A 14,878-nucleotide genomic window follows, 5' to 3' on the forward strand; every position below is an offset into this window, starting at 1 on the left:
TGCCAGAATTTATATATATATATATCTCTCTCAAAGGTGCATGCTACCTTTTTTACTCCTGGCTAATTTTTGGGGTATTTCTTTTTAAAAAATTTTTTTTATTTTTAGTAGAGATGGAGCTTCACAATGTTGGTCAGGCTGGTCTGAAGCTCCTGACCTCAAGTGATCCACCCGCCTCGGCCTCCCAAAGTGCTGGGATTACAGGCATGAGCCACCGCACCCACCTATTATATTTTATTTGAGTGGATACTCAGTCTCATCATCTCAATATTGTTAATTTTGTTGGAATACCTTATCCCCATTGCCATTATGATCAAGCTTTTTTTCAATTCTAAAATTTCTTTCATATACTTTTATTCTATTTAGAAATATTTTCTCCCTATAAAAGGGCTAGAAGGATATTATGGAAGAAAAGAAAATATAAAAGAAGAAAATAATAAGAATCACTCATAAATCCATCATTTTAAGATTTAAATTTTCTTTTAAAAAAAAAAAACTTTATGGCTGGTTGCGGTGGCTCATGCCTGTAATCCCAGCAGTTTGGGAGGCCAAGGCAGGTGAATCACCGGAGGTCAGGAGTTGAGACTAGCCTGGCCAATATGGTGAAACCCTGTCTCTACTAAAAAATACAAAAATCAGCCTGGTATGGTGGCACGTGCCTGCAATCCCAGCTACTTGGGAGGCTGAAGTAGGAGAATCAATTGAACCCAGGAAGCGGAGGTTGCAGTGAGCCGAGATCATGCCACTGCACTACAGCCTGGGCAACAGAGTGACAGCCCTCTCAAAAACAAACAAACAAACAAACAAAAATTTGTTTTACACATATCATTTTTATAGCTGAGATGATACCATGTGGAGTTTTGCAAACATCATAATAAAAACGTGGCATGTCACTGAAACGTTTTAAAACATTTAAAAATATTCATAGTGTTCCATCTCCCAGTTGTACTACACAGATGCAACTTAAATATCTACCCTGGTAAATTCTGCAACAATCCTATTTTTAAAATGTTTCTCAAATTTGAGACCATTTTGTTGTAACATTTCTATGAAGGTAATAGGGCATTTTGAGAAAACCGTTTTGGCAAAATAGAGTTAATTTACAGTCAGGGCCACTTTACTCAGAGCACTGAAGGAAAGCACACACCATTGGGGGTTGCAGGACTGGATCCAGAGCTACTGCGAGTGTCCCCTCAGATAGGAATCCTATTGGTACTTCAAATTTTGTAAGTGGATGGAGCGCTTATCTCAGTTGAACTGCTTAATAATGTATATGATTCTGTATTTCACTGGCAAAAGAAAACTGAACTCTGGACTGTTGACAGAGAACATCATCTTGAACTCATTGTCATTCAATACCTTTCAGAATCCGTACTAAGAGAAATCATATCTCTAGAAGATTCCTTATGGTTACTCATTTGTCTAGGTACCTATACCTTTAAATCTGTATCCCCAGATTGAGTTGCCAGATAATATACAGGAAATCTGTATTAAAATATCAGGACACGCCTGTAATCCCAGCACTTTGGGAGGCCGAGGCGGGCGAATCACGAGGTCAGGAGATCGAGACCATCCTGGCTAACTCGGTGAAACCCCGTCTCTGCTAAAAATACAAAAAAAAAAAATTAGCCGGGTGTGGTGGCGGGCGCCTGTAGTCCCAGTTACTCGGGAGGCTGAGGCAGGAGAATGGCGTGAACCCGGGAGGTGGAGCTTGCAGTAAGCAGAGATTGCGCCATTGCCCTCCAGCCTGGGCGACAGAGCGAGACTCCGTCCAAAAAAAAAAAAAAACAAACAAACAAATATCAGGACACCTGTTGAGGTTGAATTCAGACAATGAACTTTCATCTGAAGACCTCAAACTCAGTTTTGGCTGGGGATCTTGTAGTTTTATTTGCTAAATCTGGCTACCTTACTTCTGTAGATTACCATTTGGTTTTGTTGAATTACTAAAATATTGGTCAATGAAAAGGGTATTGTATGGCTAACTATCATAGTATTTGGAATCAACAAGCCATCCTCTGTAGGCCTAGCAGCTGTGTGATCTTCAGCAAAGTACTGAACTTCTCCAAAGCTTAGTTTCCGTAGGTAAAATAACTATGATAATATAAAACCCTTTGGATTTCTGTGCTAATCAAATGTTTAAAAAATATGTAGGCCAGAGTAAGAATTCAATAAATGGCAATAGTTATTATCACAAAACTTTACTGTATTTCTTTTCATATTAATTCTATTCTCCGACTTCTCTCAATGAGGACCACTAAAGAATAGATTCTCCCCAGTCTCTCTCTCGGGAATGGATGTGTCTTTACTCTCGCATCCACCTAGAATGACAAGTGTGCTTTTGATTTATGGACCCAGGAAATTTTGGAATTGATTTGTTTTCCTCTTCACATTAGCTACTTGAAAACACAGAGTTAAATTTGAGATTTTTCTACAGCAGGCATATAGGACATCATTACACGGATTTTGTAACGATCTCTTTCTTGGCTCCCTAATACCTTTGTTTTTAGTTTGCCCCCATATTTCTTATTTTAAAATATGATTTAACCATCTATATTATAAGCTCCTTTGCAAGTATTCAACGTTTACATTTTCTGAATGTGTGCTGAGTGCCTCTCTAGGAGGGATGAGAAGGAAGGTGTGATGGGAGCCATGTATATAGCCCAGGAAGGCACACTCCTTGCTAACCCTGATGGGGTGTAGAGGAATTGTGAAAATGCGCAGGGAAGAGAGAAGCACTCCAGAGACCTCAGATAGGGCTGGCCTGGGGAAAACTCTGAAGTTGCTGAGTTCTTTTCTCCACTGTCCTTTTCCTGAACTTACACACCACTTCCCAAGTCACCTGAGCTCCCTGGGGCTCAGTTTCTGCAACTGAAAAATAGGAGGATGGAGAAGGTGAACCCCAAGGGTTTTCTCAGCGGCGGTGGCTCATGATTCAGGGTGTGCACTCATAATGAGGTCAGGAAACTGCCAGAAGACCTGGATTCTCACACCAGCACCACCACTGACCTCTCTTATTTCCTCCTCTGTACCGTGACGGTAATACATACTTCTGCCATACAAGCTAGTGTGAATAAAACAAATGTAGCCAAAACTTGTTCAATGTCTGCCACACAATCATGGTGAAAATGACTGTGATTGTAAGAAAAAAAATCTTACAATCTGCCACACAATCATGGTGAAAATGACTGTGATTGTAAGAAAAAAAATCAGTTATTTTGAATTGAATCAAGTTTGCATAGCATACAATAAAACGTTGATCCTAAGTGTTCAGTTTGATGATTTCTGACTGTTGAACATACCTGTGTAATTATCACCCCAGATATATTTCCATCACCCCAGAAAGTTCCACCGTGCTACCAGGCAAGCACTGTTTTGATTTCTAACTCCACGGATTCGTTTTGTCGTATCTTTATATTCGTATCAGTAAAGTCATATTTCTTTGGGTCTGGCTACTTCTACTCAACAATACTTTTAAGAGTCATCCATGTTTTGCATGATTCGGTAGTTTGTTCCTTTGTATTTCCTGTTGATGAATATGTGAACTGTTTCCTGTTTATTGCTATTATGAATATGGCTCCTATGAATATACTTGTGGACTTATGTTTCTATTTCTTTTTGGTTGACCCTTAAGGGTGGTCATTTGGTAGGTGCATATTTAAGTTTCAGGGAAACTTATACATTGTTTTGCAAACTAATTGTACTACTTTACATTCCCACCAGTTGTGTATGAGAGCTCTGTTGCTTCATTGTCTCATCAATAACTGGTGTTGTCAAGTTTCTTTATATTTTAATAATTTTCACAGGTGTTAGATGAATATCACCATGGTCTTAACTTGAAGTTCCCCGACTAATGATGATGAGCCCTTTCCATGTTTTCATTGGCTATTCGTATATCTTTTTTAATGAAGGCAAAATCTTTTGCCTTATTTAAATTGTATTTCTTTTTATATTGTTGATGTGTAGGAATTATTTATGTATTGTTCTTTGCCAGATAGATGTAAAGTGAGAATATTTCCAGGGTTATGTATTCATTTTTAAGTGATGTCATTGCTTAGTAGACATTTTTAATTTTGGTGATATCCAATTAATCAATTTGTCCCAAATGGCTATTGTTTTTTTGTGTCCTAGCTAAGAATTTTTTTTTTTTGCCTGTCCAAGGGTCTTCTCTGTATTTTTATGAAATATTTACGGTTTTAGCTTTTATGTTTAGGTCCATGGTCTATGGTGAATTAATACTTGTATATAGAACAAGGTAAGGATGAGGTTCTTTTTTCTGCTGCTGCTTCTTCTGTAGAGGTACCCAGCTGTTCCAGCAACATTTGTGAAAGACTGTTTTTTCCCATTGAATTGACATGGCGCATTGTTAAAAAATCAATTGACTAGGTATGTGTGGGTCTATTAGTCTACTTTCTATTTTGCATTGTATGTTTCTGCGAATATCACATTGTCATAATTACTATTGCCTAATTATAAACCCTCAAGTCAGTATAAGTCTCTCGATTTGTTTTTGTCAAGATTATCCGGACAGGCCGGGCGCGTGACTCACGCCTGTAATTTCAACACTTTAGGAGGCCGAGACGGGCAGATCACCTGAGGTAGGGAGTTCAAGACCAGCCTGACCAACATGGAGAAACCCCGTCTCTACTAAAAATACAAAAGTAAGCGGACGTGGCGGTGCATGCCTGTAATCCCAGCTCCTTGGGAGGCTGAGGCAGGAGAATCACTTGAACCCGGGAGGTGGAGGTTGCAGTGAGCCAAGATTGTGTCATTGCACTTACTCCAGCCTGGGCAACAAGAGTGAAACTCTGTCTCTGTCCAGACAATCCTAGATTATTTGCATTTTCATATAAATTTTAGAAAGAGCTTCTTAGTTTCTTTGAAAAATTTTCCAGGGATTTGGATTGGATTGCATTAAGTATATGGACTCTGTAATATAGAGAGTCTAAAAATATACGGTGTGGAGAATAGATGTCTTAAGTCTTCCAATCCATAAACGTGGCATATCCCTCTATTACTTAGATGTTTCATCTCTGTTAGCAATATTTTGTAGTTTTCACAGAAGATATCTCATACGTTATCCAATGAATTTATACTTTGGTATTTTGATTTTTAAATGTTATGGTAAATGGCATTTTTAACAAACTTCACTTTTCAAGTTTCCATCTCTAATATATAGAATTACTATGATTTTTTTTTATATTCCATGATCTTGATAAACTCAGTATTTCCAGTAGTTTCTTTTGTAAATTTCAAAGGTTGGTCTACATATAATTATGCTCTCTGTTAAAACCAGTAGTTTTAATTCTTTCTTCTCAGTCTTTATGCCTTCTAATTTTATCTTTATTTCTCCACTTGTTGCAAAGCAGTTGTCCCAGGTGGGAGCCAAAATCATTATCTCATCACTAATCTTAGGAAAACGCAAAATGTTTCACTATTATGTGAAGTTACCTGTAGGTTTCTTATAGATGTTCTTTATCAGATTAAGAAAGGTCATTTCTACTCTCGGTTTTCTAATCGTTATTAATTCAAAAAGGGTGTTGAATTTTGTCAGATGCTTTTATTTGCATTTATTGAGATAACTACATATTTTTGTTTATTCTTTGGTGAATTATCTTGATTGGGTAAAAAGAATTAAAATCATTGTCTCATTAAACCTTTTGCCTGTCGGCTATGGGTTTTCCTTTTCCTTTTGTTTAATAACAGCTCTGCCACAAAGTAAAAATCTAGAAACACACATTCCCCTTTGGCCTCCCTCCTCGGATCCTCTGCTGTGAACGCCGGCCTGCAGGGTGCGTGCGAGCGGCCCGGGCGCGCCACCTTCCGACCCTGCAGGTCACCCGGCTGCCGCCCTGATTTTCCCGGGACCCGCGCCGCGCGGCTGGGGAGGAAGAGCCAGACGTCTGGGGCCCACGCCGTCCGAGGGGAAAGGGCGAGGCGCTGGGTTTTCCAGCTGCGCCCTTTGGACCCCGCGATCCAGTAGCTCCGGTAACTCCACGCGGGGCGCCTGGGTGGAGGAGGCGGTCCTGGAGCATCGCTGCGAGGAGCACCCCGACCGGAGGGCCCCCAGACCGGGACCCCCAAGTCAGGGAGGACTCTACGCCCGGGAGCGCACCAGACTGAGAGCGCCCCAGACTGCGACACGCCGGGACCCGGAGCTTTGCCCGACCGCGGGCATCGCCCACCTGCAGCCTCCACTGGCCGGGTTTAGCAACCAGGAGCTGCCAAACCCCTGACATTCTTCTTTCTGTTCCTACTTCTTTCCTTCTTCTTCTTTTTTGGTTTTTGTTTTTGTAACCCTCTCTGGGTGCCTTATCTTTTTAATCACACCTCTCTTTCACTTTCCACGGTAGTCAGGAGGCGGGGATCGCTGCTTCTCACCTACTTTCCGAACTTGGCCTCCGCAGTCACGACCTGGTGTGAAGGAGGAGCTGCCGCCCCCGCCCCAGCCTCGGGGACGCCCCTCTGAAGGTAAGGGTGGGCCCTGTTGCCACCTACACCCCCTCCCCACTCCCCCAGGGGAAGGGAAGACCACCATCCGGGGAGGGATTCTCAAAACAAGGTCAATTAAGAGAGAGAGAGAGAGATTGTGTGTGTGTGAATATGTGTGAATAATTGATGAGACAGCATGCCGTCTTTCTCTGAAAGTACAGTTTTAGACATTAAGACGTTCCCAATTGTTTTCTGGAGAGGTGAGAACAACTGAAATAAATGATAACAATAGTTGTCATTTTTTAAGTGCTTACTGCATGCCTGACACTGTAGAAAATTTTTAGATATCTTATTTTCACTTAATCCTCCTAAGGGCCACATGAAATAGGAACTATCATTATGCTTTTAAAAAGGGAGGAGGAATTCCATCATTTATCCAAGAGTACCCAGCTACTAAGTAGTAGATCCCAGACTCACACCTACTGTTTTTCTGATTCCAGAGCCTTTGTCTTTTTTCTGCCCAGCCTTGGGAAGTTAAAAAGCCCAGCAGGTTGCATTGCAGTTATCAGACAAATTAATGAGGTGTCAATTGCAGCCAGATATTGAGATCCAAGATTATTGTGTTTATTTCACTGACTTCCCTTGCTTCATTCTCAAGACCCTTTGCAAGTACCGATTTTGTGTCATACACAGTGCTGCTATTGGGAGCACACCTCTCAACCTCAGGGCCTTGGATGGGCTAGGAGGGGTAAATTTGGGGAATCGGGTTTGGGGACAGTGTGTTCCCTCTCCCTGCACAAATACACATCCAAAGGCTAAGAACTAAGGCTAAAGTCTAGGAATGTGGATTGAAAAGTCAGGGTCTATAATCCCAGCACTTTGGGAGGCTGAGGTGGGCGGATCATGAGGTCAGGAGATTGAGACCATCCTGGCTAACAAGGTGAAAGCCCGTCTCTACTAAAAATACAGAAAATTAGCCAGGCGCGGTGGCGGGCATCTGTAATCCCAGCTACTCGGGAGGCTGAGGCAGGAAAATAGCTTGAACCTGGGAGGCAGAGGTTGCAGTGAGCAGAGATTGTGCCCCTGCACTCCAGCCTGGGCGACAGAGCGAGACCCTATCTCAAAAAAAAAAAAAAAAAAAAGAAAAGAAAACGCAGGGTCTCTGCCCTCATGGACCTCACCAGAGAGTGGGAGCTAGTCCAGGAGTGATGGAGACACCTGCGGAATGATGGAGACGGGCTTGGACAAAGGCATGCACCATTTGGGGCTGTTGCAGTTGGAGAGCTTCCTTGAGAAGGCAAATATTGAGCCAAGTTGCAAGGACTCTAGGGACCTGGCAGCTGGGAGAAGTGGGGAGGGTAGCCCAGGTGGCACAGGCATAGGCAGATTTGCCCACGATTTGCCGACACTAGGTTGGGGGAAGGATAAGGCTAACAACAGACACTTGTGTGACAAGGACTATGAGGTGGCCTTGATTTTCTTGGCCTTACAGATGAGAAGCCAAATTCCACACAAATTATTTTGTTTGTTAGAGTTTAAGCGTGTGTATGTTATGCCCCAAGGTCGTTTTCTCCTCTTTGCGTTTGGTTGTTTTATCATCTTGCAGGCTGAGTAAAACGACTATGCATGGAACACTGTAGAAGAAAAATTACATTTTTAGAAAACTGGTGTTAAGATTTTCATCCAGGCACTTTGTGTCAGGAGGTGCTCGATTGTATGTGTTGCTAATGAGTGATTTATATTACAGCATCTACATTGATTCATGTGTGTCCTTGTGAAAAGCTGTAATCTGAGGCTCACCAATTCACTTCCTCAAATCTCAGGTTCCTCATTAGAAAGAGTTTGAAGTGGCTCTTTCCCTGTGCATTATGTGTTTCTGTGAATTACATTTAGAGAAAGGTCAGTTTCTCAGGGTGGGGCCCATAAACAAGGGCAACTGGGCAGAGCCAGGGGTTCAGGTGACTGTTTGGACCCTCTGGAAGGGCTTTTTACTGTGCTGCCTTGGGAGACAGAGTGGTCAGCTTGGATCTGACCTTAAGCCTAGGTCACCCCATTTTTGGAAGGAAACTGTTTCTTTTCTTCGTTTAGAGAAAACTTCACGCCTTTGGGTGATTTAGATAAGTTTGTGACTATTCGTTATGTGTGTGTACACGTACGTACATATGTACGTGTACAAATATTTAATATGTCTTAGACACATCAAATATATGCATTTAAGGTGTATTAAATTTACTTTCCTAAGAATACAAATAAATGCCCTAGGTCGGCAGCTCTCCACCTGACTGTACATCAGAGTCACCTGCGGAGTTCTGAGGAATCAGGATGCCCAGTCTGGCCTCCAGACCGCTGGGTGGAGCCCAGCCATCATGATTTTTTTCCAAACTTGAGTGAGAGTTGGTGGCCTAGACTTCACATTAGTTGCTAAAACATACTTTCCAAGATATCATGCTTTAAAAAGCATTTTAAAAGTAGATGATGCAGATGTGCCAGTGGATCAGATGATCACCTAGATTCAAAATTATATATAGTTTATGGATTTAAGTCATTCAATAATTCAGCAAATAACAAACAAGCAGACATAAAGTGAAAATATGACAGTGATGAGTGCTATGAATAGAAAAACTAAAGGTGGGAGGGTAGAGGCACATTGGTGTGTGTGAGCGTGTGTGTGTGTGTGTGTGCATGTGTGTGTTTGCACTTGGGCAAGCATGCTGTGTTAGACTTTCAGTAGAGTGCTCAGGGAGGACTTATACATGACAACGTAGTGTTGGCAAACCGTAGGGGAAATACGGAATTATTTAATTAACAGTAGAGAAGTAATTAGTAGCTATTTGAGGCAAGTAGGTTTAGTTACTCCCTATCTTCATGTCAAACAAGAAAGTTAATTGTTGGTGGATGAAAAAAGCTAAACATAAAAACAAAACAACACAATACCGAGTCATAAAAATGAAGACACTACGTAAGCATCTATGTGACCCCTGACAGGAAAGGATATCCTACACTCAAAAGTAATGAAAACATCACAAAGCAAAAGAGTGATCAGTGTGACTACATCAATCTAAAATTTGTCATATATTAGCATAACAAAAGACAGAAAGTAAACAACAAGTTAGACAAATATCTGAGAACTGGACAAAAGCCGTAAAGAGATGGTTCATAAACATGAAAATAAAATGGCTGATAATATGTGATTAATATTTGCCTCATTTATACCCAAAGAAATGCAAATTCAGAAAACAATGAGATATAATTTTTCCATTTTGGCTGTCTAATTACATTTTAAAAGTAAAGCTGCTCAGTGCTCTCCTGGGTGTGGTCCATAGATACTGTCTTGTGCTATTGAGTGAGAGAATATGAATTATTGCAACATTTCTGGAATGCAGTTTGGCAGCATGCATCTGTCAGGTTTAAATGTAGTCTTCAACTCAATCACTGTACTGCCATGGAGTAACATCTAGGAAATAACAAGAAATGTAGACAAATAATAATAACTAACATTTAAGTGGTATTACCATTCACCAGACACTTGGAATAGTAACTCATTTAACCTTCACATTAGCTCTGGGAGATGGTATGATGATCCCCTTCTATGGATAAGAAAATTGAGGCATAGAACAGGTAAGTCAATTGCCCACAGTCGGTTAGCTGGTAGAGGGTAGAATGGAGATTCAAATCTACCCAGGCTGGCACCTGAGCCCATGCTGCAAAAAAACGGAGCCGTCCTGCCTTACCCATGAAGATGGTCATGTGATTATCACATAATACATCTGGTAAATGATAATATATCCACATGAAGTAATATTAGGTAGCAATTAGAATGGTTTTAACAAAGAGTTTTGTGACACAGGAAAAATGCTCATTATGTAATATTAAGTGGAAATGCAGGATATGCAATCATTTAAACATCTTTTTTTTTTTTTTTTTTTGAGACGGAGTCTCCCTCTGTCACCCAGGCTGGAGTGCAGTGGCACGATCTTGGCTCACTACAAGCTCCGCCTCCCGGGTTCACGCCATTCTCCTGCCTCAGCCTCCTGAGCAGCTGGGACTACAGGTGCTCGCCAACACACCTGGCTAATTTTTTGTATTTTTAGTAGAGACGGGGTTTCACCATGTTAGCCAGGATGGTCTCGATCTCCTGACCTCATGGTCCTCCTGTCTTGGCCTCCCAAAGGGCTGGGATTACAGGCATGAGCCACCATGCCTGGCCAAACATCTTAATTATGTGACAACATTTATAAAAAGTACAGGAAAACATGCTAAAAATTATACTTGTTGAGATTATTTTCTTCTTTCAGTCTTCCTTTTGTAAATGTCCTACATTGAATGTAAATTGCTTTAGAAATCAGAAAAACTTTTTAAAAAGAAAGAAACTTAAGAGTGATAGAAAAGCAAAAATATTGGTATTAAACATTACAATTAAAAAATCTTAAAATTCTTACATGTAAGACTTAATATTTATATTCTTCACCTATTTTATTAACACTTGCTAGAGTATCTGTTACATTTATCAGAATAGCTCTTTTTCTGGAAATGAATTCATTATTTAATATAACCTTAATCTCTTAAATTCACACATAAAACTAAAGTACGTTAAAAATTTTACATACACACATCCAGATTTGCAGAATGCTGTGCAAATACCAACTAATTTTTGTATACTAAGATCTTAATATATTTCATATTGAAACTCAGAGTTAACTTGTCAGTTTGCTGAATCATCTCCTAATAACTTTGTCTCTTGGTAGATATTGAATATTTTTTACAAAAGTGATGCTTTTTATAAGGTTATGTCAGCCTTAATCAGAGTAGTGACATAAAGGAAATAACATTTTTTATTCTTTCTAAGATGAAAGAATAGGCAGAGTTAATGACGAAATGTGTGTGGAGGTATCGGGGGAGGTTTCTAACCATAGAACTGGTCTAATTTGATTATGCATAGTTGGTACTTTCCATTCATACTTGTTTCTTTGGCCTTTACGTTATTGATTATTATCTCTTGGAAATTCCACCAAATATTTGGTGATTTTTCCATAAGGATGGATGTGAATGGTTTGGCAGCTTAGTCATTAAGCTTTATCTTGGATTCAGGCATTGACAACCCTATTTTTAGGATGGAGGATGAGTAGTTGTTGGTGAGAGGGGAATTATTCTGGGCTGAGAAGCTGCTACTAAGCCTTAGAAGGTTTAATCACTCAATAATTCCAGAGGCAGGCCTTCTTACCATTTCCATTTGGTAATGAGAAAACAGGCTCTAAGACTTGCTCAAGTTTTGCACAGCTTGTCAGTATTCAAACTGGAGTGGCAACCCAGGTTGGTGTGTTTCTGAAACCAGACTCTGCCATTAGCCTGTCCTTCCTGCACTCAGGATGGTAAACAAGGGACATGGTATTATTTATGCAGTATTTAGACTCTGAATGGTCTCCACTGTGGGGGGATTCTTCCTCCACTGGGCACTTAAAGTTGTAATCAGAAGTGTGAATGCTAGGTTGTAGTAGGATCAAAGTTCAACGCAGATCTTAGTTCCACTGGGTCACAGTCAATGTAAAGGAGGGGTCTGGAGTTAGGAGACTGTCACTTCATCTCTCCATTTCCCTAAAGTAAACTCATATGGGCAGCCACAGACACACGCAAACACATACACACACCTATGCCTCAGTGACACATGTTAGTGAGTGCTGGCCATGTGCTAGGCTTCGTGCTGGGTTTTAGTGATACAGTGAAGAGCAAAAGAGCAAAACAGACTTAGTGCCTAGAACTATGAAACCTACGTTCTGAAGGAGGAAGATGGATTTTTAAAAGTTCAACCCCTAAATGAAGATCTCATTACAATTCAGGAGCATTCTGATGTGAAAACACACACTGTCATGTGTGTCCGTGTGAAGAGACCACCAAACAGGCTTTGTGTGAGCAATAAAGCTTTTTAATCACCTGGGTGCAGGCGGGCTGAGTCCGAAAAGAGAGTCAACGAAGGGAGATAAGGGCGGGGCCGTTTTATAGGATTCGGGTAGATAAAGGAAAATTCCAGTCAAAGGGGGGTTGTTCTCTGGCGGGCAGGAGTGGGAGTCACAAGGTGCTCAGTGGGGGAACTTTTTGAGCCAGGATGAGCCCGGAAAAGGACTTTCACAAAGTAATGTCATCACTTAAGGCAAGGACCGGCCATTTTCACTTCTTTTGTGGTGCAATGTCATTGGTTAGGCAGGGCAGGGCATTTTCACTTCTTTTGTGATTCTTCAGTTACTTCAGGCCATCTGGGCATATACCTGCAAGTCACACGGGATGCGATGGCTTGGCTTGGGCTCAGAGGCCTGACACACACACACTCTCTTACATGGGCAGAACTGTCATACATAGCTCAGCATATCACAGATTGTTTATTCACAGAATGGTAATATTTGTAGCAGTACTATTGTTTTCAACTTTGACCTTGGAAGCAGGATTTAGTAGACCAGGCCTTTTTCCAGAAGCAAAACTTCATTGCCTTGAAATTTTATTATTATTATTTTCGAGATGGAGTCTTGCTCTGTCTCTCAGGTTGGAGTGCAGTGGTGCCATCTCGGCTCACTGCAAGCTCCGCCTCCCAGGTTCACGCCATTCTCCTGCCTCAGCCTCCTGAGTAGTTGAGACTACAGGCACCCGCCACCACGCCCGGCTAATTTTTTGTATTTTTCACTGGAGATGGGGTTTCACCATGTTAGCCAGGATGGTCTCGATCTCCTGACCTCGTGATCCGCCTGCCTCGGCCTCCCAAAGTGCTGGGATTACAGGCGTGGGCCCCCATGCCTAGCCTAATTTTATTAATTTTATATGGCTGAAAGTTCTGAGAATTGGTTACTAGATTAAGGAATATAAAAATCTTCTAGGTTGGTTTTTAGAAAATCTGTGTGCCAGAAGATTTTTAAACCTTCATAAGATAGGTATGCTTTTGTTTGAAAGCTTTGACTGGATCTGTTTTATTCTGTTTTCCAGAGAAGCCGTTTGAAGCAGAATCCAAACCATGAATTGTAGAGAATTACCCTTGACTCTTTGGGTGCTTATATTTGTAAGCACTGCAGGTAAGTGATTATACATATTCACAAACGTATTTCATTAGTAATCGAGGAAGAATGTAAAAGTTTTTTTTTTATATGGTGGCTACTGAAGATGCTGAATTTATTCAGAAAAGAAAATATTCTGCAGTCTGAGTCTATGTAGTGAGAGCAGAGTGAACAACTTACATCTTGAAATAAATTACGTTTGTCTGAGGTGGAAATTTATTTCATGTTGTTTGAAACTGAGGAGGTGGCAGCCATCTTTATTATTGGGTTTTAGGAAGTTTGAAACACACTGTCTCCTTCGTGAGAGGGAGGCAAAGATTCATCTCATTATTTAGGTAATAATGAGAAAAATAAATGACAAATACATTAGACAGGTTTCAAAAATTAGAGTGAGACGAAATATACAAAAAGAGACTGGCTAGACCAGGGAGCTCGAGTAGGCTTCATAGTAGATGTCAAATACCAATTTTAATTTGTTAGCAGTGATTGCCTAGAGTTTTTTTTTTTTAAATTGAGAAGGGTTCTGAGACTCCAATTTATTAGCAGTGATTGCCTAGAGTTTTTTTGTTTTGTTTTGTTTTAATTGAGAAGGGTTCTGAGACTCAATCCATGATTGATTAGCAAGGCATTCCTTAGACTTTGGGGAAGAAAGTGGGAGCACAAATATTAATTTGCCTTGATCTATTACCTAGGAGAGGGAAACACATGGGCCCATATTCTCTGCTTTGATAATTTCTGCTGAAGAGAGAGCAGAATTAAGCTTTTGGTACTTTCAAATAACACAGGTCCAATCTCAGGGTATATTTACTTATGTGGATCCATTTATTATTGAGATCCCTGCAATACAACCCTACCCAGATGGTAAAAGAATGAGGTAGATCTTTGTGTGGTTTTTTTTTTTTTTATGTAATGATGTGTCAGAAACAAGTCAGAGGAAAAACAAGGTGCAGGAAAATGTGTCATGAGGCCCATGTCCTGTGGACACACACTAATAGCCTTGCTCCTCATTATAACGAGAGCATGTTTCAGGCACAGAAACGGTCATGCAGCCAGTTGTGCAAAGTTGCCAAGCTCCCAGCTGCCTGCCCTGGAGAGCGCTTCTCATGAATGTTTTACTCTAGGGAGACATGACAATGTTCTACATAGAGGATTCACTGAACCTAGTTGAGTTTAAGTGACAAAATCCTACAATTGTCCAAAACCAAGACAGTTTCAAACACAGACTTTATTCCAAATGGCATTGGTTGTTGGCCCTGCTGGGTTCTTATACTGTGTTTATGGAACAATAGGAGTGCCTGTTTTGGCACTTGGAACTCTACACACCTTGAACTCCACTTATTTATCCCATCAAGGACCATTTCCAACAAGTATTATGGTAATCAACAAAGCCTCTAATGGTAAACCATGATTAG

General features: G+C 40.8%; 1 protein-coding gene across 2 annotated transcripts in view; it reads left to right on the forward strand.

Annotated features, from left to right (window-relative positions):
- Window positions 1–5,863: 5,863 nt before the first annotated feature.
- Window positions 5,864–14,878, forward strand: part of IL18R1 (interleukin 18 receptor 1) — a 43,620-nt gene continuing 34,605 nt past the window's right edge. For both annotated transcript variants that reach the window (XM_050753272.1, XM_050753273.1), the window contains exons 1-2: window positions 5,864–6,471; window positions 13,399–13,484. In XM_050753272.1, the coding sequence (XP_050609229.1) occupies window positions 13,427–13,484 (58 nt within the window). In that variant the 5' untranslated portion in view covers window positions 5,864–6,471; window positions 13,399–13,426. The remainder of the gene's footprint in view (window positions 6,472–13,398; window positions 13,485–14,878) is intronic.

This window comes from Macaca thibetana, chromosome 13 (assembly GCF_024542745.1).
Source record: "Macaca thibetana thibetana isolate TM-01 chromosome 13, ASM2454274v1, whole genome shotgun sequence".
In the NCBI taxonomy this organism is placed as follows: Eukaryota; Metazoa; Chordata; class Mammalia; order Primates; family Cercopithecidae; genus Macaca; species Macaca thibetana.